Source organism: Vulpes lagopus, chromosome 6 (assembly GCF_018345385.1).
Source record: "Vulpes lagopus strain Blue_001 chromosome 6, ASM1834538v1, whole genome shotgun sequence".
In the NCBI taxonomy this organism is placed as follows: Eukaryota; Metazoa; Chordata; class Mammalia; order Carnivora; family Canidae; genus Vulpes; species Vulpes lagopus.
Window position 1 is genome coordinate 117,333,099 of NC_054829.1, and position 22,984 is coordinate 117,356,082.

The 22,984-nt window shown below is 42.0% G+C and overlaps 1 protein-coding gene across 1 annotated transcript in view; it reads left to right on the forward strand.

Moving 5' to 3' along the window:
- Window positions 1-22,519, forward strand: part of SPATA5 (spermatogenesis associated 5) — a 362,021-nt gene extending 339,502 nt beyond the window's left edge. Inside the window, exon 16 of the mRNA XM_041758978.1 lies at window positions 22,421-22,519. Coding sequence (XP_041614912.1) covers window positions 22,421-22,483 — 63 coding nt within the window. The 3' untranslated portion in view covers window positions 22,484-22,519. The remainder of the gene's footprint in view (window positions 1-22,420) is intronic.
- The last annotated feature ends 465 nt before the right edge of the window (window positions 22,520-22,984 follow it).

Sequence of the window (22,984 nt, forward strand, 5' to 3'; positions counted from 1 at the left end):
AACAGCCTAAAACCAGTCCAAATTTAAACCCCAATTTCCATTGTAAGTGAAGGAAAATCACTTGGCTTCTGTGCCAAATAAAAATTTTTAAAAATCCTTTTTTATTTGCATATTTCCACAAAAAATTTCTATGGGCTTGCCCCTTCCAAATAACTTCTCAGTAGGAATTCCTCAGAAAGCTTGATGAGGGTGATCACTTGAGTGCAAACGAGTCTATTGGCTGATTGTTAGAGGATAATGATTAGCCACTTCAAGGGCTCCTACTCAGCCCTCTTGCCTTCGGTCAAAAGGGAAATCTGGTCCTATGTCTTCTGGGTTCACCTTTAACAAATGGCCACTTTATTACTCTACAGAGCTCCCATTTTAGTAAATAAAATGTTTAGTAAAAACTAGGACTTGGAAACATCTGAGTAGATACAGAAATGCTAACATACATCTTCAAACATTTTGTAAGTCATAAAGACCCAAACTTTTGTAAAATGTTGAGACATTTGGTAAGTTTTCTTACAAAAAGCTGGTGAAAAAATATCACAGTGAAGTTTTAGCACAGAGCCTGAAGAACAGTGAGGATTTTTCCATTGGCTTCTGAGCTAAGTTGTCCTTTTCACCTCTTGGGGTGGGTTAAGGTTCGTCCCCACAGAGCCCACCAGCCCTGGAAATGGCCCAAGAGCTCAGAATCACAGGAATTCGCCCATCACTCTGGGCGGAAGTTGTCTGTCATCGCCACCACATGTCAGGTTTCTCCTCAGGTCTCAAGAAGAGAAGGTCCCCATGTGCTTATCTCCTCTGCCTTCCCTGGTGTACCAGCCAGGGTGGAGAATGAGGAGGGTCTTTCCACTTCCCACTGAGTCTGGATACCACACTTCATGCCTTTCTTTTGTGCTTCCTTTGGTTGTGCTTCGTTCCTTTACCATGCAACTAACTGGCCAGCTCCTGTGGATGAAAGGTGAATTCCATTAGGAAGCACACTGGGAAAGAAAGTAAAAGAACTTTTGGCGAAATCACAAAATGTGGATAATAATATGCCGACTGGAATGGAAGACTCAACCATTTCACGGGGGTGCTGGGAGAACTAATTAATGTTTGTAAAGGCCTTTGAGTTCCCTGGGAGGGAAGGTGCCACCAGAGTGCTAAGCATTATTGTGAAGGGATTATGTGCACAAATACAATACCAGGAGCCAGGATATTACTAAAAATAAAGCAGAACTTTCTGTGAGGAAGGTAAGGAAGGAAATGCCTCACTGAAAAAAGCTTAACTGTCTTTTAATACAAATGCTTAGGCCACCGGGTAATGGAACAGCAAATCTGAGATTCTATTCTAAGTAAAGGATTATGTTTTCTCGGCATTGTCAAGGTGGGGTGGAACAAAACAAAATGACTGCTTTACCCAAAAGAGGGTTATAGTCTTTGAAAAAGAGATTAAGAGGATGTTGGGCTATTGCACCGTGCAGTCCATCCAGGAGGAACAAGGCAACAGTAAAGCGAATGTGTGTTTGCACTTGAAGGGAGGGGAGATGTGAAAATTAAAGAAAGGAGAGTGTTTCAAATTGAAATGACAAAAAAAAAAAAAAAAAAGAAATGACTATTACTGATTGCTCCCAATGAACCTAGTGATAATAAAGCTTGTTAGAAACCTAGATGCATTTTTGCATTTGCTTCTCTCGTAGACAGCTGCTCAAAACCCTAAGTTTGAAATTACAAAAGTAATATATCCTTGCTCGTGTATTCACAGAGAATGATCACACTAACTGTGTAAAAACAAAACAAAACAAGCAAACAAAGCCCCTCTACTTTGCCCATATCGTAAGTACTACATGCCAGATTTATGGGTGGCTTCTACAGAGCTTTAGCAGTCCCCGGTAGGCGTTGGGTTAGCAAAACTCAGAGCAGAAACGAGAATGACAACTGTCTCCTTTTCCTCAACCTCTTCTTTCTGACCATTTCCTTCTCCTCCACCTGCTTATTTTGTAACAAGCCCTCTGAGGTCTGAAGCAGATTAGCAAACAAATAAATCCTTTAATGTCATGGAATACTTTCCCCAGCATAAATGGGATTAATCTGCCAACCCAGCAAATTCTACATTTCAAATACCTCAGCTGCATAATAAGCCATTTCCGCCAATCCCCTAATTTATGGCACAAAGGTCATTTTATTTTCATGTTTGCACTGCTTAGACTTTCTTTCTCCATTCTTCCTTCCCATTCCATCTCCAACTCTCTGTTTTCTACCTTTGAAACTGCATTTAGAAAAGCATCAAAGAACACACACTATACCCTGGGGTTCTCAGAGAAGGCAGAGAGTGAAAGAATGTGGAACACGAACCACCTTCCTCCAGCCCAGAGGAGCCATCTCCGCAACCTCCCGAGGCACCTTCATTCTGGCTTTGGCTGTGGAACTCTGGGTGTGGGGACCAAACATCATGGCCAAGCACGAGGACTTTATAGCCATGAGTCTTTGTTTCTCAAAAATTGTGCTATAATAATGTGGAAACCCTGGGCTGGTTCCATAGACCCTATTTGGACATTTTAAGAATTAGAAATGGGTTGAGTTTTCTACAAGTAGAGAAGGCAAGCAAGCAGAATGGCCTCTGACCTTAGAACCAAAAGATATTTTTAACAATTATTTAATTCAGGGGATCCCTCAGTGGTTTAGCGCCTGCCTTTGACCCAGGGCGTGATCCTGGAGACCTGGGATCGAGTCCCACATGGGGCTTCCTGCATGGAGCCTGCTTCTCCCTCTGCCTATGTCTCTGCCTCTCTCTTTCTGTGTGTCTCTCATGAATAAATAAATAAAATCTTTTAAAAAACCAATTATTTAATTCAGTGACTTGCCCAAGGTCACTCATTAAGAGGTAGGGACAGTTTGGTGGATCACAACTACACCTTCTTCCTGCCAGAGCCATCCTGTCCTTACCACACCATACTGCTTCCCTAAGGAAAGGACTACCATGCCGCTCTTACTCAGGAACCCAAGGGGAAAAAGACTATTTTGGGGGTATTTACTCAAAACCATTGGGTAAATTCTGACTCATATTAACATTTCCCTTTACTCACCCTTTGAAATCTGAGCAACATGAGTCACTGAACTATTCTATCCTCTTGGTTGATGACCAAAGGGAAATGCTTCATTTTAAGAAGTAGGTCCTCATAGCTGTTATGGATAAATTTCTGAGAGTCACAATGAACAAAGAATGACGAATAATGAAGCAGGAAGATCTCTGCAGCTGTGGGTCCCAAAAGTCCTCATGGCACGTGAGCCAGAGAGACTCCTCTTTCCTGAAGTACAAGGTCTCCATCAGTCCTCCCGGTTAAAATAGTAGGAACAATGGGGTAAGGAAGAATGAGAATGTAAGCATGTTTCTAAAGAACGGTCATGACATCAGGACATTTTATTTCAAAACACCAAAATAGAATAACAAATGAAGAACAGCAACACACAACAAAATGTGATATTAAATTAGCAATGTGATATTAAATAAAAAAGACTATATACCACATGATATCCTTTATATAGTTTAAAGAAAAAGTTTAAATATGTGCAGTTTAGGAATACAATAAAACTATGTAGAAAGAAAAACAAGGAAGTGAGTTCAGAATTCAGGATGATGGGTGGGGAAGTCAGGGATCACATCTGTGGGGGAAGGTATGATTAGGTATGAGTTATTTTCTGGTCCTATTTTTGTTTTGAGAGATGGGCTCATAGATGTTTATTACATTATTAAAAATACCTAAAATAAATTTAGACCAAACATTCACGTCCGATGACAGCAATGTTTCATGAATCAAGGATCTTGATTGATCCGATTGACACACGCCAAATTAAAACATTTTTACTTGTATGTCATTTTTATGACCATTATATTAGTTTCTTAAGACTGCCGCAACAAACTGAGTGGTTTAACAACAGAAACTCAGTGTCTTTCATCCCTGGAGGCTCTGGAAGTCCAAAATGAAGTGTTGGTTCCTTCCCAGGGCTCTGAGGAGAAATGCTATCCAGGCCTCTCTCCATGTTTTGCAGACACTGTCTTCTCCCTGTGTCTTCACACCATCTTCTCTCTGTGCTGTTTCTGTGTCCAACTTTCCACCTCTTTTAAGACACTGGTCATTTTAGATTAAGAATCCTTCTACTGCCTTCATCTGAACGTGATCACCTCTCTCAAGATCCTTTGTCCAAATGAGTCACATTCTGTGGTTACTGGGGTTGGGATTCAACATATCATTTTTGGGAGGACACAACTCAACCTGTAACAACAATGTGCAATACTTGACTTATTATTGACAATCCATGGCATTGGGAAGGAAAGAAGAGAGTTACTGTAACTGTGTATTAACAAGGTAGTTTTTAAAGTTGGTTTTTTTGTTTTGGGGTGTTTTTTTTTCTACTTTGGCACTGCTGGCTGAAACGTTGTTAATGGAAGAAAGCATAGAAAGATCACTGGAAGACTCTAAGAATTAGCAAGAGACAGAGACAGAGAGAGGCAGGCAGAGAGAGAGGGAGGGAAGGGGAGAGGGAAATCTCTTTCCCTGAAAGTCTTTTGAATTGATTACAAATTCATGCACACCTCAAAGATATTGTAGCTTTGGGTCCAGACTACCCCAATAAAACAAACATCACAGAAAAGTGAACACCGCAATAAACCGAGTCAAATGAGTATTTTGGTTTCCCAGAGAAAATAAAAGTTAGGTTTATACTATACTGTGGCTAATTAAATGTGCAATAGTAGTCTGTCTTAAAAAAACACAATGTACTGCCTTAATTAAAAAACACTTTATTGCTAAAAAAAAAAAAAATTACTTTCTTGCTAACCATCATCCAAGCTTCCAGTGAGTCATCATCACTGATCTCAGATCATACAGATCTAATAAAAACGACAATGTTTGAAATATTGTGAGAATTACCAAAATGTGATACAGAGACACGAAGTGAGGCAGTGCTGTTGAGAAAATGGTACCAATAGACTTGACACTGGGTTGCCACAACCTTCAGTTAATTAAAAAACAACAACAACAACAAAAAAAAAAAAACACAGTATCTGTGAAGCACAATAAAGGGAAGTGCAACACGAGGTAGGTCTGTGTAGATTACAAATCTTTAAGCCCACTTTGATTCATTCTCTTAAACAGCTGCTAAATCCAACTATTCTCTCTTTAAAAAAAATTTTTTTTAAAGATTTCATTTATCTATTTGAGACAGAGAGAGAGAGCACAAGCAGGGGGAGCAGCAGAGGGAGAGGGAGAACGAGGCTCTTCCTAAGCAGGGAGCTCGAATGCAGGCAGATGACTGAGCCACCCAGGCGCCCCCCTGGGTGTCCTTTCTAATATGCAATCTCTATCAACATTTGAAATGTGCCAGCCCCTCTCTTTCTGGAACCAGTTTATAACGAGTTAGATGTACAAGGTTGCTTATGGCAACATTGTACTAACAACAACAACTAGGAAAGAAATACTATCCTAAAAGTGTACCAGTAAGGGAATGGTTAATAAGTTATGGTACATCCATTCTGTGCAAGCGTAAAAATGAACACAACAGAATAAATAATAAGAGCCCAGTGATGATTGAGCATTCCCTACGTCCAAGCTCTGTGCTAAGTGAACTTACAGAGTTTGTCCTGTTTATTCCCGACCACGTGGCTTATTTGCCCCATGAACCATTGAGGAAAGTGGGAACTAAGAGACTTGAGAGGCCAAGTAACTTGCCCAAGATCACATAGCTAGTAACCTAGCAGAGCAGGACTCAAACCAAAGAAGAATATAAATGAGAAAAAAAAGAAAAAGAAAAAAAAAAAACCTTTGGAAAATGTGTACCAAAGTATGAACAGCAGTCATCACTCTAAATCAGACGAGGTTATGGTCAAATTTCCTTTTCTTTCTTAAAAATCCAAATCTGAAAAAAAAAAAAAAATCCAAATCTGGGGAGCCTGGGTGGCTCAGTCGGTTAAGCATCTGCCTTCGGCTCAGGTCACGATTCCAGAGTCCTGGGATGGAGCCCCGAGTTGGGCTCCCTGCCCAGCAGGGAGTCTGCTTCTCCCTCTCCCTCTGCCCTTTCCCCTCTCATGCTCTCTCTCGAGCTGCCTCGAATAAACAAATAAAATCTTTAAAAAAAAATCCAAATTTGTGTCTCTCAGACCCATTCCTTCCTTCCTGTCTGTTCCCATTGCTCCCACTTAGATCCAGGTTTCATCATCCCATGCTTAGTGTACACACCAGCCTCCTGATCTCTGCTTTCCTCTAAACATCCTGCATGAGCCTTGGATCACCTCTTGCCTTCTAAGGAAGTCCAACTCTTCAGGCTGGAACTACCTAGCCACTGCCTAACAATGTTAGGCGTCATCAGAGCTGCTACAAGAAGCCTCGTCTTCTTCCCGCCCCTCCCCATCCATGTTTCTAACACCGGGGGGTCCTTACATAGTTTGCCCCCTCAGCCACCAGGCCCTTTTATCCCTTCTCCGCTGAGCTGAGGCCTTCAGCACACAGCGCAAGACCTCCCACTCCATGAAAAGTGCCCCTTGCTCTGTCAGCCTTCAGCATCGTCTCCTTTCCGTGAGCTCTCGTGTCATCTGCACGATTCATTTTGGCACTTCACTTTGATGCTCTTGTATTGTCATTTTACTGTTTCATTTGTGCTTTTTTTCCTTGTTGGATAGTAGCTCAGGAAGGCAGATAGCACTTATTTTCCTTTTTGAAAACTCTGTACCACTCAGCCCTGTGCTGTATCTCTACGCGGTGCCCAAGAAACATATATTTAATAATGCCAATGAATTAAGGTTACTATATTTAGAATAGCAGCTTTATGGGGGCACTTGCATGGCTCAGTGGGTTAAGCATCTGCCTTCGGCTCTGGTCATGGCCTCAGAGTCCTGGAATCGAGCCCCACGTCAGGCTCTCTGCTTGGTGGGGAGTCTGCTTCTCCCTTTCCCTCTGCTACTCCCCCTGCTTGTACTCTCACACACTCTCTCTGTCAAATAAGTAAATAAAATCTTTTTTAAAAATAGCAACTTTATGGATACTGTCCACAAACAAAATAATGAATAGTTTACATAAGGTAAGGTATGAAGCATAAACTTTGCCCCAGAGTAAATTGACCTGGCATAGGTTTATGATGTAATGGTCTGCTGTGCTTCTGTTCCTGCAATCCTCTAAACCTTATGCCTCATCTGAGGTTCCCACCCCAGTCTTTGAGGAGAGGGAACAGATAGGATGATGGGTTAGTAGCTCTAATCAGTTTAATATGTTGACTTTGGTATCCTAGCTTTCTCCTGTGACTGGGTTTCTTTCTACCTCTTTTCCAACGGGCATACTTCCTGCTTGCTACCCTGATCCTTCAATGATTGACTTTCACACCCCTGGACTGAGCCCTCTCCATGACTAAGGCCCCATTTCAGCTGCAGATTTCCTATGTCACCAATCTGCCTGGCTGGAAATCTACAAGAGCTTGTACCTGGAACTTTCCTTGGATTTTGGACTAGGTTTGAACCTTTAGTTAATGGCACTTAAATTCCATGCACACTTTTCTGATATGGATTTATCTCCTGATTAATATTTTGTATGGGATTAATGGGATTCATAGAGAATTATTAGAATCTCAATTTCCAAAATGTTGCTGTGAATAGACTCGGGATTATATAAGATCTTTTCTTGATGAAGGAAGGCTGGTTAGCTTGATCACTGGGAGAAGATAATCAGAGTTAGGTCAGGGTACAGGCTGGTAGGAACAGCAATGTTGAGAAGGGAGCAGATGCCAAGCCCTGGCTTCAAGCCTGAGCACCAGGATGGTGGTGCATTTCACTGGGGCAGCCCTCACTTTGGTGACCTTGACTCTTGGCCACCTCCACTATCCAACCCTCGAAAGTTGAAAGAATGTGTAGAAAACTCTCATTAAAGTAGGAGGAACCAAAAAAAAATAAAAAATAAAAATAAAGTAGGAGGAACCAAAATATCTATATGGCACCCAAAGCGCTCCTGGCCCGCTACTCTAAACATTCAGGATCAAGGTCATTCTGCTGAGGAGAAGGCAGCCAGAGCTGTGGTAAAGAGCTTAGACTTCACATTCAGACCTTTCTGGAATTTAATCCCAGCTCTTCTGTCGACTTCCTATGGGATACCCAGTAAATCCCCCAACCTCACCAATACAAATTTCTTATCCTGTCCTAGGAAGACTTGTTTTTACCAAGAATATTTTGGACACCAGATGTGTGGGCTTTCTAGACCAAGCAATTATCTCTGGGTGCCAAGAGAGTGTCCTACAGTCCATTAGATTCAGACACTAACTACTTGAATTTAGCACAAATCCTACAAGCTAAGGGCTCATCCCATAAGGTTGCCCCCCATTTCAGATACCAACTGCAAGTCTGGGTCACTTGTATTTCTGACTGAATGACTGGCTATAAATCAGAGATTCCCATGACCACCTCCTTAGATTTAGTCATGTGCTAAAATAGCTCACAAAACTCAGGAAGGCATCTACTGACTACCACCAGTTTATTAAAAAAGCATATAGCTCGGGGTTAGCCAAATGGAAGAGACGCATAGGGCAAGTTATGGAGGAAAGGGAACAGAGCTTCCATGCCCTCTCCAGGCCCACCACCCTCCCAACACCTTCATATGTTGGCCAACCCTGAAGTTCTCTGAACCCCTCTGTTTGAAAAAGGGAGCGTTCCATTACATAGGGATGATTGATTAAACCATTAAGCCATTGGCCATTGTTGATTAACTCAATCTGCAGGGTCTCTCCACTCCCCAGAGACTGAGGGTGTGGCTGAAAGCTCTGTCTAATCACATGGTTGGCCCCTCAGGCAACCAGCCCCATCCAAAAATTACAAGGGTTTTTAGGAGGTGGCAGGAACTGGGATGGAATCAAATATATATTTCTTATGGAAACACTTATATACACTTGGAAACACAAAACTCATAACATCTACCTTTTAAGGTTGTGCAGGACTAAAGAAAATCATGTACATAAGGTGTGACCCAGGTTTGTCTTTAATGAGAGGTCATTGGCCTCTCCTTCCCACCTCCCAGCCGGGGCTCCGAGCACCAGGCACGGCCTCCCTGAGTGTACATCCTTCTGCCCTTTATACACATCCTGTGGACATATGAACAATTCAGAAAAGTTCTTCTGCGGCAGCTATCACCTGTTCCTTTTCACAGGAATTATTTACGAGTATTCGACCTGACGTGGATCTTCTATTTGTGGTTGCTGTTGTTTCTGCAGAGTCCCCTCTTTCTCGGGAATGATATTTCTGGCCAATGGCAGCATATCCATCATTTTTCTGAACTTTCTAAAGCCTGTTTTCCAAAATCCAGGACTCACGTCAGCTCGGCCTGATGGTCCTCTTCCTCTCTTTGACCCAGAATGACGCAGTCAGTTTTTCCCTAAGATCCTGGAAGTTACACAATAGCCATCAAGTTCTTTGTCGTCAGAATTAAGTCAAGAATAGTAGTTCCCTTGTTGTTTCCTCTGTCTTTCTGGTGATGAGAGTATTATGAAGACTGGCAAGGGCTTAATACACGGTTTACTTCTAGCAGAACAAGACTTCTAGTAAAATCTGAACCTTTGAAACTGGTCCCCATCACCACCCAATTTGCCTGTTTATTATCTAGTATTAATAAACCATTTTCCCACACAGCTTTCACAATAATAAAACAGTGATGGCTTACATTTATTGTGCATTTTCAATGTGTGTACCAGGCACTTGCTAAGCACTTTAAGAACATCATAATTTTTAAGCTTAAAAACAACCCAACGAGGAGCTTGGGTGGCTCAGTCGGTTCGGTGTCTGCCTTCGGTTCAGGTCATGATCCCAGGGTCTTGGGATAGAGTCCCTGAATTGGGTGCCCTGCTCAGTGGGGATCCTGCTTCTCCCTCTCCCTCTGCTCTTCCCCCTCACTTGTGCTCTCTTTTATTCTGTCTCTGAAATAAATAAATAAATAAAATCTTAAAAAATCCCAATAAATAAATACACACACACACACACACACACACACACAGTAGAATATCATATAGCATTTAAAAAGAAGGGAATCCTAGGGGCATCCAGCTGGCTCAGTGGGTAGAGCATCTTGACTCTTGGATCTTGGGATTGTGGATTTGAGGCCCATGTTGGGTGTAGAGATTATTTAAAAATAAAATCTTAAGGGATCCCTGGGTGGTGCAGTGGTTTGGCGCCTGCCTTTGGCCCAGGGCGCAATCCTGGAGACCCAGGATCGAATCCCACGTCGAGCTCCTGGTGCATGGAGCCTGCTTCTCCCTCTGCCTATGTCTCTGCCTCTTTCTCTCTCTCTGTGTGACTATCATAAATAAATAAAAATAATAAATAAATAAATAAATAAATAAATAAATAAATAAAATCTTAAAAAAAAAAAAAAAAAGAAGGGAATCCTGCCATATACAACAACACAGATGGAACTTGGGGACTTTATACAAAGTAAAATAAGCCAAACAGAGAAAGACACTGCACAGTATCACTTATATATGAGATTTTAAAAACAAAACGAAATGAAAATTCAAATTCATATAAACAGAGAGTAGAAAAGTGGTTGCCAGGAGCTGTGGGGTACAGGAAATAGGGAGTGGTTGGTAAAAGAGTACAAACTTTCTGTTATAAGATGATTAAGGTCTGAGGATCCAATCTAATGCATAATGTGGTGACTATAGTTGATAACACTCTATTGCATAATTGAAATTTGCTAAGAAAGTAGAATTTAAATGCTCTCATCCAAAAAAAAACAAAGAGGCAAATACACAAGATGATGAATATGTTAATAAACTCAATGGAAGGGGGGGATCCCTGGGTGGCTCAGCAGTTTAGCGCCTGCCTTCAGCCCAGGGTGTGATCCTGGTGTCTAGGGATCGAGTCCCGCATCGGGCTCCCTGCATGGAGCCTGCTCCTGCCTCTGCCTGTGACTCTGCCTCTCTCTCTCTCTCTCTCTCTCTCATGAATAAATAAATAAATAAATAAATAAACTCAATGGGGGGGGGGCCCTTTCAAAATGTGCATGTATATCAGATCATCACGTCATATGCTTTAGATACCTTACAATTTTGTCAATTATACCTCAAAGATGGGGGGAAAACGGTATAAGGTAAATGCAGTTACTAGTTCCCATTTTACAGATATGGAAACTGAAGCACAAAGAGATTATGTAACTTGCCCGTAGTTGCACCTACTGTAGGACAGCCAGGATTCTAAACCTGGGCCTTAGAACCATCAGTTCCCTATTGCTTCTCTCACTTGGGCTCTAACGCTGGCTCCTTCACTCACTAGCTTTGTGACTTTGGAAAGTTGTTTAATATCTGTCTCTCAATTTCCTTGTTTGTGAGAATGAGAATAACAGTATCAACTTCACAGGGACTGTTACACGAATGAAATGAGATCACATTTGGGGCAGCAGGAAGCTTCTCTAGAAAACAGGTGCACACGGGCAGCAGCTGTCAGGACTCCGAGCATCCCTCCTACTCCTGCCGCCACCGATTCGCCTTGCTCTCAAGCTGCTCCTTTATTCACACGTTCATATTTCTGTTTTGTTTTTTGTTTCTTTATCTGAGAGAGAGACAGAGAGAGAGTGTGCCCGTGCACGAGTGGTGTAAGAGCAGAGGAAGAGAGAGAATCTCAGGCCGACTCTGGCCTGAGTGGGGGAGCCTGTCACAGGGTCCTATCCCACCATCCGGAGACCATAACCTGACCCGAAATCAAGAGTCAGCACTTAACCTACTCAGCCACCCAGGCGCCCCCCACATGTTCATATTTCTGAAGCCGGATTCTATCTTATAACCAATGTATGCATTTGATGAGATTTAGCTTTTCTCCCCAAAGAGTTATTACTTGATGGTATGTCTTTCCATAAATGGCATCTCTGAATCATAGAAACATAGTATTTCCATGTATTTCTTTTATTTGTCTAGCTAGTTTATTGAGAACTTAAGGGCAAGAGGCATTTCTTAAATTTTTCTGGGTTCTCTCAACACCCATCACCAAGTCTTACATACTCTAAGTCCTCAATAAATAGTTGCAGAACACATGAATGTTTGTCAAAGGGAATTCAGCTCTCTGTGTTGTACAGAGTAAAATATACTCCCATGGGCAGCCGGGGTGGCCCAGAGGTTTAGCGCCGCCTTCGGCCCAGGGCGTGATCCTAGAGGCCCGGGATTGAGACCCATGTTGGGCTCCCTGCATGGGGCCTGCTTCTCCCTCTGCCTGTCTCTCTCTCTCTCTCTCTCTCTCTCTCTCTCTCTCTCTCATCTCTGTCATGAATAAATAAATAAAATCTTTGAATATATATATATATATATATATATATATATATATATATATATGGCCCCATGGCCACAAGTGCCCCCAAGGTGGGCAGGGTATATTTTCCTCCAGAGTCTTTGCACCTCCCAGCAGAGTGGGCCCCTGGGCGCTTCCCAGAGGGATTTGAGAAAATAGCAGCCAGGACAGCTTCTGTGTCTACAGAGCCTTTCCCAGTCCCGCCTTTTATCAGGAAACATTAAAGCAAAGGAGACTGAGAAGCCAGAGGTCAAAAGGAAAATTGATTTGTCTGGGCCACGGTGCTGAGCTTCAGCTCTAAGGCGAGCCCAGTACGGGAGATCGGCAGAACTGGATTCTGTTCTCCTAGGTGTGAGGGCAGGTGTGTGTGCTCGTGCTTCCACACCCTGCTCCCAATTAGGACCTGCCGATGCAAATGTCTTAAAGGGACTTTATAAGACAGTTAATGCATTCAGGAAGTGGCCTTGCTAAGCATGCAGCTGTCGGGACCAGGCACAGGTGGAGTTAAAGCATTAATTGTTGGGAACAGAGCATGGGGATGGTGTCCTGGGGCTGCATCCGCAGTTGCCATGTCCAGCCCTTTCAAGACTTATATAGCTACAGAGAGGGAGCAAGTGAACACATAAAAACTAGTCTGGAAGTCAGTCTGCTAAATTGCAAACTGGAGATAATCTTTTCCCCTGAAATTGAGAAAGTTTCTAAATTATTGTTCTGTAAATGAGTAAAGTGATGGCTTGGCTCTGAGAACATTTTTAAAGATTTCAAAGTTGGAAAGAACAGATTGCTGAGTTGTATCTTCCTCCAGGATTACCTGCCTTTTTTTTTTTTTTTTTTTTTTTGATAGAAAGGTGTTAGAAGCAACATTCAAGTGGAACAAAGTTCTGCAGCATGTCTACTGTTTTATAAAAACTCTACAAAATTTCACTAATTGGATGTTGAAAAAGAGCAAGCATTGTCCACCTCCACTGTACACATTGAAACTTCTCTCAGGGTTACAGGGGCTTTTTGTTTTCTTCTCTGGTTTCTGTCTTGATTGACACGGCCAAATGCTGTGCTGCTTTTCTTTGTGTGTTGATAGAAATTGAGATATACTTCTCGATGAGCTCCACTCTCCCAATAAAAGGGGATGGATCTATTTTCTGCTTCTTAAGTCATGTAGCTCAGGTCAAGCGCAGAAGCAGCTCAAATGCTCCTCACAATGGGGGTGACTCGTGGGGGGTGAGGACGGCACCCTCCCCCCAATCCGTTAGGGTCTATTTGCTTTGGTAATTAGTGGAAGAGTCTTTTTCTGGACTTCTTTTTTTTTTTTTTCTTGGCTAAAGATTTACATTTTCACCTCTTCTCAAATGTTTATCTTGGCCTTTGCATGTCCATCCTGTAGGTGACTGTATTGTCAACTGCAGGGGCAGTGTCCCCTCTGGGTTCCACATGCCAGGTGTCTTTGGGCTGTACAGCCACTGCTGGGAACTTACTGGTACATGGGAGCGATTGCCTTTCTTGCCCACCACGCCATTTCTTTTCTTCCTGATGCTCTTCTGTCATGCCCTGGGTAGTTCTTTCCTCCCTGCTCTTTGGCTTTCCCGTCCACCACAGCTCTCCCCGAGACCCTGCATCTCTCCTTGGAGGAGACTTGAACCTCATGACAGACTTTGGAAAAGAATTAAAGAGTCATGTTTTCTAGAGTGTCTACCTTGGGATGTTAGTTCTGGGAGATGCTTCTCGATAGAAAAGGTTTCTGGTCATTTTGAGAAAATCCCCATTACAGATCTCACTTTTGGATAGTCAGCCTTGTTAGTAGTCAAGGTTAAAATAAGCATGGGAGAAGTCCTGTGCTTAAAACTAATGAACCAACCAACCAACAAACAAACAACAAAAATGAATGATATTTCACTTTGTCTACCCCAGAATTTCCCAGATGATTTGTACTCGGATGTTTCATACCAGTGGCTTCTAGAAAAGGCTTCTGGCATTGCTGTCCTAGAGCATCCCAGCCACCTGCGAGGCCCAAAGAAGCCATAGCAATTTAGCAGAACTGTTTAATCAGGTGCCAGAGAACTGCATGTGATCTCAATTATATTTAAACTTTTACATTGTTGTCCTAAAATAGATGGCCCTTAGAAATCAAGGTGGATTATTAATCTTCAAGCCCCATTAAGTGGAGACCATCAGGCCCATACACATGAGAAAAGGCAATTGCTACACTGGACCAAATCTAAGCAGTGAGATTAGAAATAGGCAAACTCGTGATGTTGTGGACTAAGGTCCCCTGATCCAAGAACAGCCTCTTGAGGAAACAACACCCAGTTCTGGTCCTCAATTGCATTCACGTAATGAAACTTGATTTGGTCAATGCCCTCAGGAGTGATCGGTCTCAAAACAACTGACTCCCATTAAGAAACCACACACACAACACCAAGTGTTGGCGAGGATGTGGGGTAACAGAAACTCTCATGTATTACTAATGGGAATCCAAAATGGTGCAGCCACCCTGGAAGACAGTTTGTCAGTTTTGTACAAAACTAAACATACTCTTACACTGTGATGCAGTCATCATGCTCCTAGATATTGACCCAAAAGAGTTAAAAACCTGTATTCACACAAAAACCTGCATGCAGAGGTATATAACAGCTTTATTCATAACTGCCAAAACTCAGAAGCAACTCAGATGTCCTTTAGTAAGTACAGGGATACATGGTGGTAGATCCAGACAATGGAATACAGAGAGCTAGAAAGAAATGAGCTACCAAGCTATATAATAAGACATGGAAGAAATGTAAATGCATATTACTAACTGAAAGAAGCCAATTTGAAAAGTGTATATATGGTATTATTCCAACTCTATGACATTCTGGAAAAGGCAAAACAATAGAGACAGTAAAAAGATGAGTGGTTGCCAGAGTTCAGGTTGGAAAGATGAATAGGCAGGACACAGATAGCGTTGCCCTAGTTTTAGGGCAGTGAAACTATTCTGTAGGGTATTGTAATATTGGATATGTGTCATTATACATTTGCCTAATTCTGTAGAATTTACAACACTAAGAGTGAACCCTAAGGTAAACTTTGGCCTTTGGGTAATGATATGTCAAAGTAGGTTCCTCATAATAAAAATACCATTCTGGTTGGGGGTGTGGACAATGGGGAAAGCTCTACATGAATGGGGGCAGGGGGTATATGGAAAATATCTATTATCTCCCTCTCAACTTTACTATGAAACTTAATATTGCTTTAAAAAATTGTCATAGGGATGCCTGGGTGGCTCAGTCATTAAGCATCTGCCTGTGGCTCAGATCATGATCCTGAGGTCATGGGATCAAGTCCCCGCTCAGTGGGGAGCCAGCTTCTCCCTCTTCCTTCACTCCTCTTCACTGCTTGTGTGCTCTCTCTCTCTCTCTCTCTCTCTCGCTCTCTCTATTTCTCAAATAAATAAATGAAATCTTTTTTTAAAAAAAATTGTCTTAGGGCAACCCAGGTGGCTCAGCGGTTTAGCGCCGCCTTCAGCCCAAGGAGTGATCCTGGGGACCCAGGATCAAGTCCCGCGTCGGGCTCCCTGCATGGAGCCTGTTTCTCCCTCTGCCTCTCTGTGTCTCTCATGAATAAATAAATAAAATCTTTAAAAATAAATAAATTAAAATAAAATAAAAAATTGTCTTAATGAAAAAGAATGCAACTCAGAAAAAAAAAAAGAGAAAATTCACACAAGGTCGACATATAAACCAGAATGCTGATGATGTTCAGTAAGAACAGAAATGCCAAGGGTTGCCACGTGGTCACATTAACTAATCAGTACATTCTCTTACTATGGGAACAATGCACAGAAGCCAGAAATTGCAATCACAACATGGCTTTGTGAAGAAGAAATCTGAGCAAGGGAATTTCATTGGATAGTAATGTTCAATACAGGGTTAGACTTGATAAATAGAAGGATAATTACACTGGCAGATCCAGACATATCTCTCCCCTGGAGTTGCACTGAAACATTCTTCCTATGAGAAATCCCCTTGTTCTACATTGAAGATCACACCTATCAGGAGAAGAGACAGAAAGTTTCCAAATTAGATTCCAGGCCTTTCAGTACCCACATCTAATTGTCTGAGTAGTACTTGATTTTTCTCTAGAACATCTCTACTTGACATTTCCAAATAGTTGATCTGCAGATGACTGGTCCCCAAAACTACTCCCACTTTCAGAGACTTTTTTTTTTCATATTTGGGCTACTCATTTCATCCCATGTATCCTGACTACTTTATGGTCCAGCCTAGCCGTCCGGACCACTTCCTTAATTCAGATGAATTGACCATTTTGCAGAAGGTAGACATATGTGATGTTTGTCTTTAATTAAATTTAATTTAAATATATAAAAAAAAAAACTGGTCTGGACTGGTCTGCCTTTGGTAGAGGCCTGAGCAGAGACAGGAGAACATACAGATAGTGCTCCTTATATTTGCCATTCAGGAACTTCTCAAACAAATAACTTTTGCCCCCAGTTTGTTATGCTTCTTGGGTTAATTCAAGGCAATTCAGGTCAACAAGTATAACAAATATTTGCTTGCCAAGTGTTATGGACTGAATGTCTATGTCCCCAGAAAATTGGTAAATTGAATTCCAATAGGATATTATTAGAAGGTGGGTCTTTGGAAAATAATTAGGTCATAAGGGCAGAGCCCCCATGATGGGAGCAGTGTCCTCATAAGAAGAGAGCTAACCCTCTCTTTGCTCTCTACCATGTGAGGATATAAGAAAAAAAAGTCCCTCTGCAAACCAAGAGGAGAATTCTCCCCAGACACTGAACCTACTGACACATTGGCCTTGGATTTCTCAGCCTCCAGAATTGATATGAAAAAAAATCTTTGTTGTTTAAGCCACCCAGTATATGCTCTTCTGTTATAGCAACCCGAACTAAGATCCCAAGCTTCTATTATGTCTAATAGTGCTGTCAAGGAGCTAGAAACAGAGAGTCAGGAATTCTGACCCATGTTCTAGGATTCCACTCACATACTGACCTTAGCAAATAGTTGTCAAAACATCTCTGAGTGTGCACAAATTCTGCCCTGAGCAATTGAAAATACTTCCCCCATCTGTATCATTCTATTTTCCTGTCACACTGTCTCACTTCACCCTTGTTTTGTTTTTCTCCCAGTACCAGACCTGGATGCCTCAAACTTTTATCATTAACTTCTATAACTGCTCAGTCTAAAGTCATGGTCCATCACTCTCCATCCTCACTTTGCCTTTTGAAGCACTCATTATCAAAAACTATTTTACTCATTTGTTAATTGGTAGCCCCTGTCTTTCTCATCCAGAAAAAGTAAGCTCCACGAAGGTAAGGACATTCATTGCCTCTTATAAATGGTGATACTCCTGAGTCCCTAGTCCCTAGAGCAGCCTTAGTATGCAGTAGGAGTTTAATCAATACACACTATAGGGAAGAGTGACTGAGTCAGTGAGACTTGTAACCACCATCCCTAAAAGCTTCAGTCAGAACCTGATTATCTACAGAGACAGGGAGCGCACATTCTGTGACTCCCACAAGATAACATTTCTAGCAGGTGGTAGTAGGGGTTGCTATCTGCTCTGTCAAATGAGACACACTCAAAGTGCGTGTTCTCGCAAGACCAGGGGAACCAACTCAGCCATGGAAGTGAGGGACTGGCAGGAACAGGTGGGTCCTGATTGACATGGAGCTGAGTGGGAGGGCAAGTGAGAACTTGCCTGTGTTTTGCTCAAGGGCAGGAAGGTTTTAACAGGAAAGAGAGGAAGGAGAATGAATTAAAGATAAGGAACATGATAGAAAGGGTAGTGTCAGGGATGGAATAAAGATTTATAAAATTTATCATTCTAGGGATGCTTCAAAGACATCAGAGTCAACCCTCTACCTTTACTCTCCTCTACAACCACCCTGATGAGTGGCCATCTTTTCTTAGAACAACTTTGCCTCATGATGGGAAACTTAATACGCAGTGTTACTACTGGCACCTGACATTTATTGAAAACCTACTATGTGCTGTACTGGGCTACCAGGAATTCTGCACAAGGAGCGCACTGCATTTTGCAGGGACTATGACATGAATAATGGCTCCTCTCATGATGGATCATCGGGTGCCACCCCCTGGGGTAGGCACGTGGTAATCCATGACAAAGATGGGAGTTAAACCCCGAAGTTCCTCCTTAAAGTGATCTGACCCCTTGACATCCACCTCCTTGTAACTTCCACCTAATGGCCCTGACTTTGCCTGCCGAGACCCTCCAGAATGCCATCAGCCCTTCCCTTTCCCATGCCCAGCTCCTCTACACACATACCCCGCTCACTGATTCTTGAGCTCCTCAAAACATAAATTGGTCAAACCACTTCCGACTTAAAAACCTTCAGTGGCTCTTGAACCAAAGGCCAAATTCCTCCCATGGTTGTTCCTAAGGCCTGCGTGACCTCCCCTGCCTATCTCTCTACTCCCAACCTGAGCCACTCTCTTTGTCACTTGCTTCCCTGAAGCCACACTATCCTCTTCTAGGGATCCCAAACATACCAAGGTCCTTGCCACTCAGAGCCTTCACATTCTTACACCCTTCCTTAGCATCCTCTTTACCTCTCTCCTTATATGTTTATTCCTTCTCCGTTTTTAGGTCTCTGATTAATATCATATCCTCAAAGCGGACTTTTCTAGCCATAATAGCTAAATATTCCAATGGCATTTTCTATCTCCTGTGATCTTTTCTGTCTCATTTTCATGTTTATTTCCTTCCCAAGATTTTAAAGCTCACGTTAAAATAATAATAATAAATCTGCTTACTTGTTTTTTACCATTTTGCTCGACCCAAATGCAAACTCAAGAAGACAGATACTGCCATCTTTTATACCACTGAATCCCACTTCACTCATAGAAAGCATTCCACGAATATTTGGTGAATGAGTGAATGAATAAATGAATGAATGAATGCTAATAAGTCGACTTTTGATGGGCCCCTAGATAGCTTTAGAATGGGGGCTGGTTGCCAGAGGAACCAACTGTATGATTAGAGGGTTATGGCCTTCAGCCCCACCGCCTGAGCTCTGGGAGTGCAGAGGCTAGAGATCAAGTTATCCATATTGGGTCCATTCTTCTCCCAGATAAAATGTGCTCAGTTCTTTCAAATGTTCTTCATATGCCATGCTACTTCTGGCACAGAACAACTTTTCTACGTTATCCTTAAAGTACAACTCTCCAGGTGTAATTGAACTTGAACAGAATACAGTGGGATGGTCTTCTCCCCTTTCTATCCATGCTGGGGCCCAAGAATTAGCTTTTATTAGGGGAGGTGGTTGAAAGAGTTAAAAAACTGCCCTGTCTATGCAGTAACCTCAGATTTTGCCTAGACTCCTTCTCAGTAGTACACTAGTTAATATTTATTTACTTTTCACTAGTTAATATTTGATAACAAGCTATCTCTACTCCCCACCCGCTAAAGCCATGATCTGTAGAGCTTGCCATTTCAGTGGTGTAGATACTCCCACATGGCTGATTTCAAGATACAAAATGAGATCACTGGACATAGATTTGGGGAGAGCTGCTGCCATAGAGCTGGCTCCAGAACACCACTGCCGTGCCCCTAGCTCCTGCCCCTCCCCCACATTTCTCCACTCCCACACAGACCCACAATCTCCCATGTCACTGAAAAACATCACATAAGAGAACCCACACATCAGTCTATGCAAACACTCTGAGTTTCTCCATAAACTTATTAAAAATTCTTTGTTTCCTTTTTCTGACCAAAATCAGTGGGCAAGAGAGAAGTAGTTCTTTTGTTGTTGTTTTGGTTTCTTTCTTTTTTTTTTTTTTAAGATTTTATTTATTCATGAGAGACACAGAGACATAGGCAGAGGGAGATGTAGGCTTCCTGCAGGAAGCCCGATTCAGAACTTGATCCCAGGACTCCAGGATCACGACCTGAGCCAAAGGCAGATGCTCAACCACTGAGCCACCCAGGTGACCTGTTTTGGTTTCTTTTATTCACTACATTCATTTCTTTTTCTCCTTAACTCTCCCAACAGGTGGTACAACTTAAAAAGACATAATTTAGCATCAGGCTCTTCAGTGAGTGTGTGGTTTTCCAACACATAGGGCTGTGATGTCATTTGAACACCAAGTGGTGTGTTTCTTCTTCTTCTTCTCCTCCTTCTCCATCTCCTTCTCCTTCTCCTCCTTCCCCTTTCTTCTTCTTCTTCTTCTTCTTCTTCTTCTTCTTCTTCTTCTTCTTCTTCTTCTTCTTCTTCTTCTTCTTCTTCTTTCTTCTGAGCATGCTTCAGAACTGTAATTTATTTACCATGTTTTTTATTTGGGTCATTGGGAAAAGACTGGCAATTAGTTATTTTGGCAAAGTTTCAGTTATGCCTGAAAAAGGAACACAGACTTAACATGTTATATAATCACTCTTAAACCACCTCTGGGAAGTTCTCCAAGCCCTGTGTGTCAGTCTCCATTGTGCATGTCTGGACATAACCTCTATAAGAATTTCCATTTTGTGAAGCAGGGTGGGGAAATGCTGTGAGACAGAACTGAATTTAACTGTGAGGTTGACTTGTTATGGGAGAAGTAAAAGGAAGAGTTTATCTTATCCTGAAACCCACACATTAATCCTTAGGCAATGCTGGGGCACAGTCTATCTTCCCAACCACTGGACTCCATGTTGTAAAGTAGATTTCCTGTGGAATCCACTTGTTTCTGTGGGTGATTTTTCATTTTTGTATGGTAAACCTTTTATTTAAGTGTAACTGTAACATGCTTATGAAGATTTTTTCATAAATCTTATGAAAAAGTGCACAAATCATAAACCTGCAGCTCAATGAATTATCACAAAGTGAATAGACCTATGTAACCACTTCCCAAGGCCACAGGAAAAAAAAAGAGCACTACCAAAAGTTGTCATGTGTTCCCCCACGTATTGCCTCCCCACTTTCCCCCAAATGTGACCACTCACACTTCTATGGAAAAGTTTTCATTTTACTTCTCTGATTCTAAATCAAAGTTCTAATTTTTTCCCCATAATTGTCTTAAAGAACTCTTTTTCATGTTTATGAACTAGAGATTGAGAAATTGGGGAGCACATTAGGGGGCATCACTGAATCAGATGTTGAAATCTAGTAGAGGTCAAGGCTACCTCTAGGGCATGTAGGAAACCGAACATACATTTTTTGCAAGGGTCCTGTCTATACAAACAATTTAACTAAAATGTGTACTACAAGATTCATAGAGCCATATGAGGGATAGTGATTTATCATAAAGATTTATAATAGTGGTTACAGGACAAGTACTTAAGTCTTTGTTTATTGTCCAATTGATGCAGCTGGAGAGTTAGTACTGTCCGGGCACTATTTATTCTGCTTCAGATCCAAGAAATAGCTCTTCCTGTCCTTTATTGTCAAATGCCTTGCTTCTGGCTAATTTTACATCTCTTACCACAAGAAAAGATAGCAATGCTGATATTACTCACAAACTACCTGGCTCTTCTGAATCATGAAACAATATAACTCTTCTTGCCTGTTCCTAATTCTGTTTATTTAATTCTGGCTACATCATTACTTGTGATGCTGCATAGTTTACCATGTCATTCCTTTTTTTTTTTTTTTTTTGTATTAAAGATCTTATTTATTCATGAGAGAGAGAGAGAGAAAGAGAGAATGGCAGAGACACAGGCAGAAGGAGAAGCAGGTTCCATATAGGGAACCCGATGCAGGACTCGATCCCGGGTCTCCAGGATCATGCCCTGGGCTGAAGGCGGTGCTAAAGTGCTGAGCCACCTGGGCTGCCCTGCCATGCCATTCTTAGATACTGGCTTCCAATGACACTCTCCAAGTTATTGTTCTTTGTTGAGATGCTTAAGAATGCAAGTATTACCCAAAGCATGCAGGAAATTGTGAATAATGATTCATTTTTTTGGTCGTGTTAAATCTGTCATTAGGAATTTTACAACATTCACATAGAACAATACATCTTCCAATCATGTTTTCTTGAACTATTTAAGGCCATAGTCATCACATTTGTAGGATGTGACTACCATGTTGACTGTCCTTCTGCTTTCTCTACGTGGCCACCAGCAGGGAGGATGAGTGAAGCACCCATGAGCAGAGAGAACATAAATGGTTCCATTCTCAGGGTCATGTTCACACTTTATCTTGCATAGGTCAAGATGGGCCCAACGAGTATTAATGTCACCACATCATTAGGAGGCAAGAGAAGACATTGATCAGAAAGATCTATTGGCTTTGCTCTGCAAGGATCTTAAAAGCTCTTGGATGAGGTAAGTGCTGCCACCTCTGGAGGAGTGCCTAACATGTAGGGTGTGGCATATAGATTGTCCTCAGCACCAGCAGTACACAAAGTAAAGGATGCCTGCCATGACCACCATTGACTTCAGGTGACTTAGATCAGAGGCAATACCACAGTTGGAACACAGATGGGAAGAACCAGTGCACAGGCTCAAATGTGCAGCTTAAGTCCAAGAACCCATTGCTGATCCCCAGTAGTCTGAAGTCCTGAACTTTTCTTATGTCTGACATGAGTGAGAGTCATCTAGAATCAGTGTGTCCATACCATCCTTCTGGATGATCCCATAACATGGTATTTGGTATTTGGTATATGGTATCAGGGCCCCATAATATTGCCATAGATGTGACCCCAGAGTTTCTTGGGGCCTCTGGTCAATCCCAAGAGCAAGGTAGAGGATAAGAGAACACCTAAAGGGAAG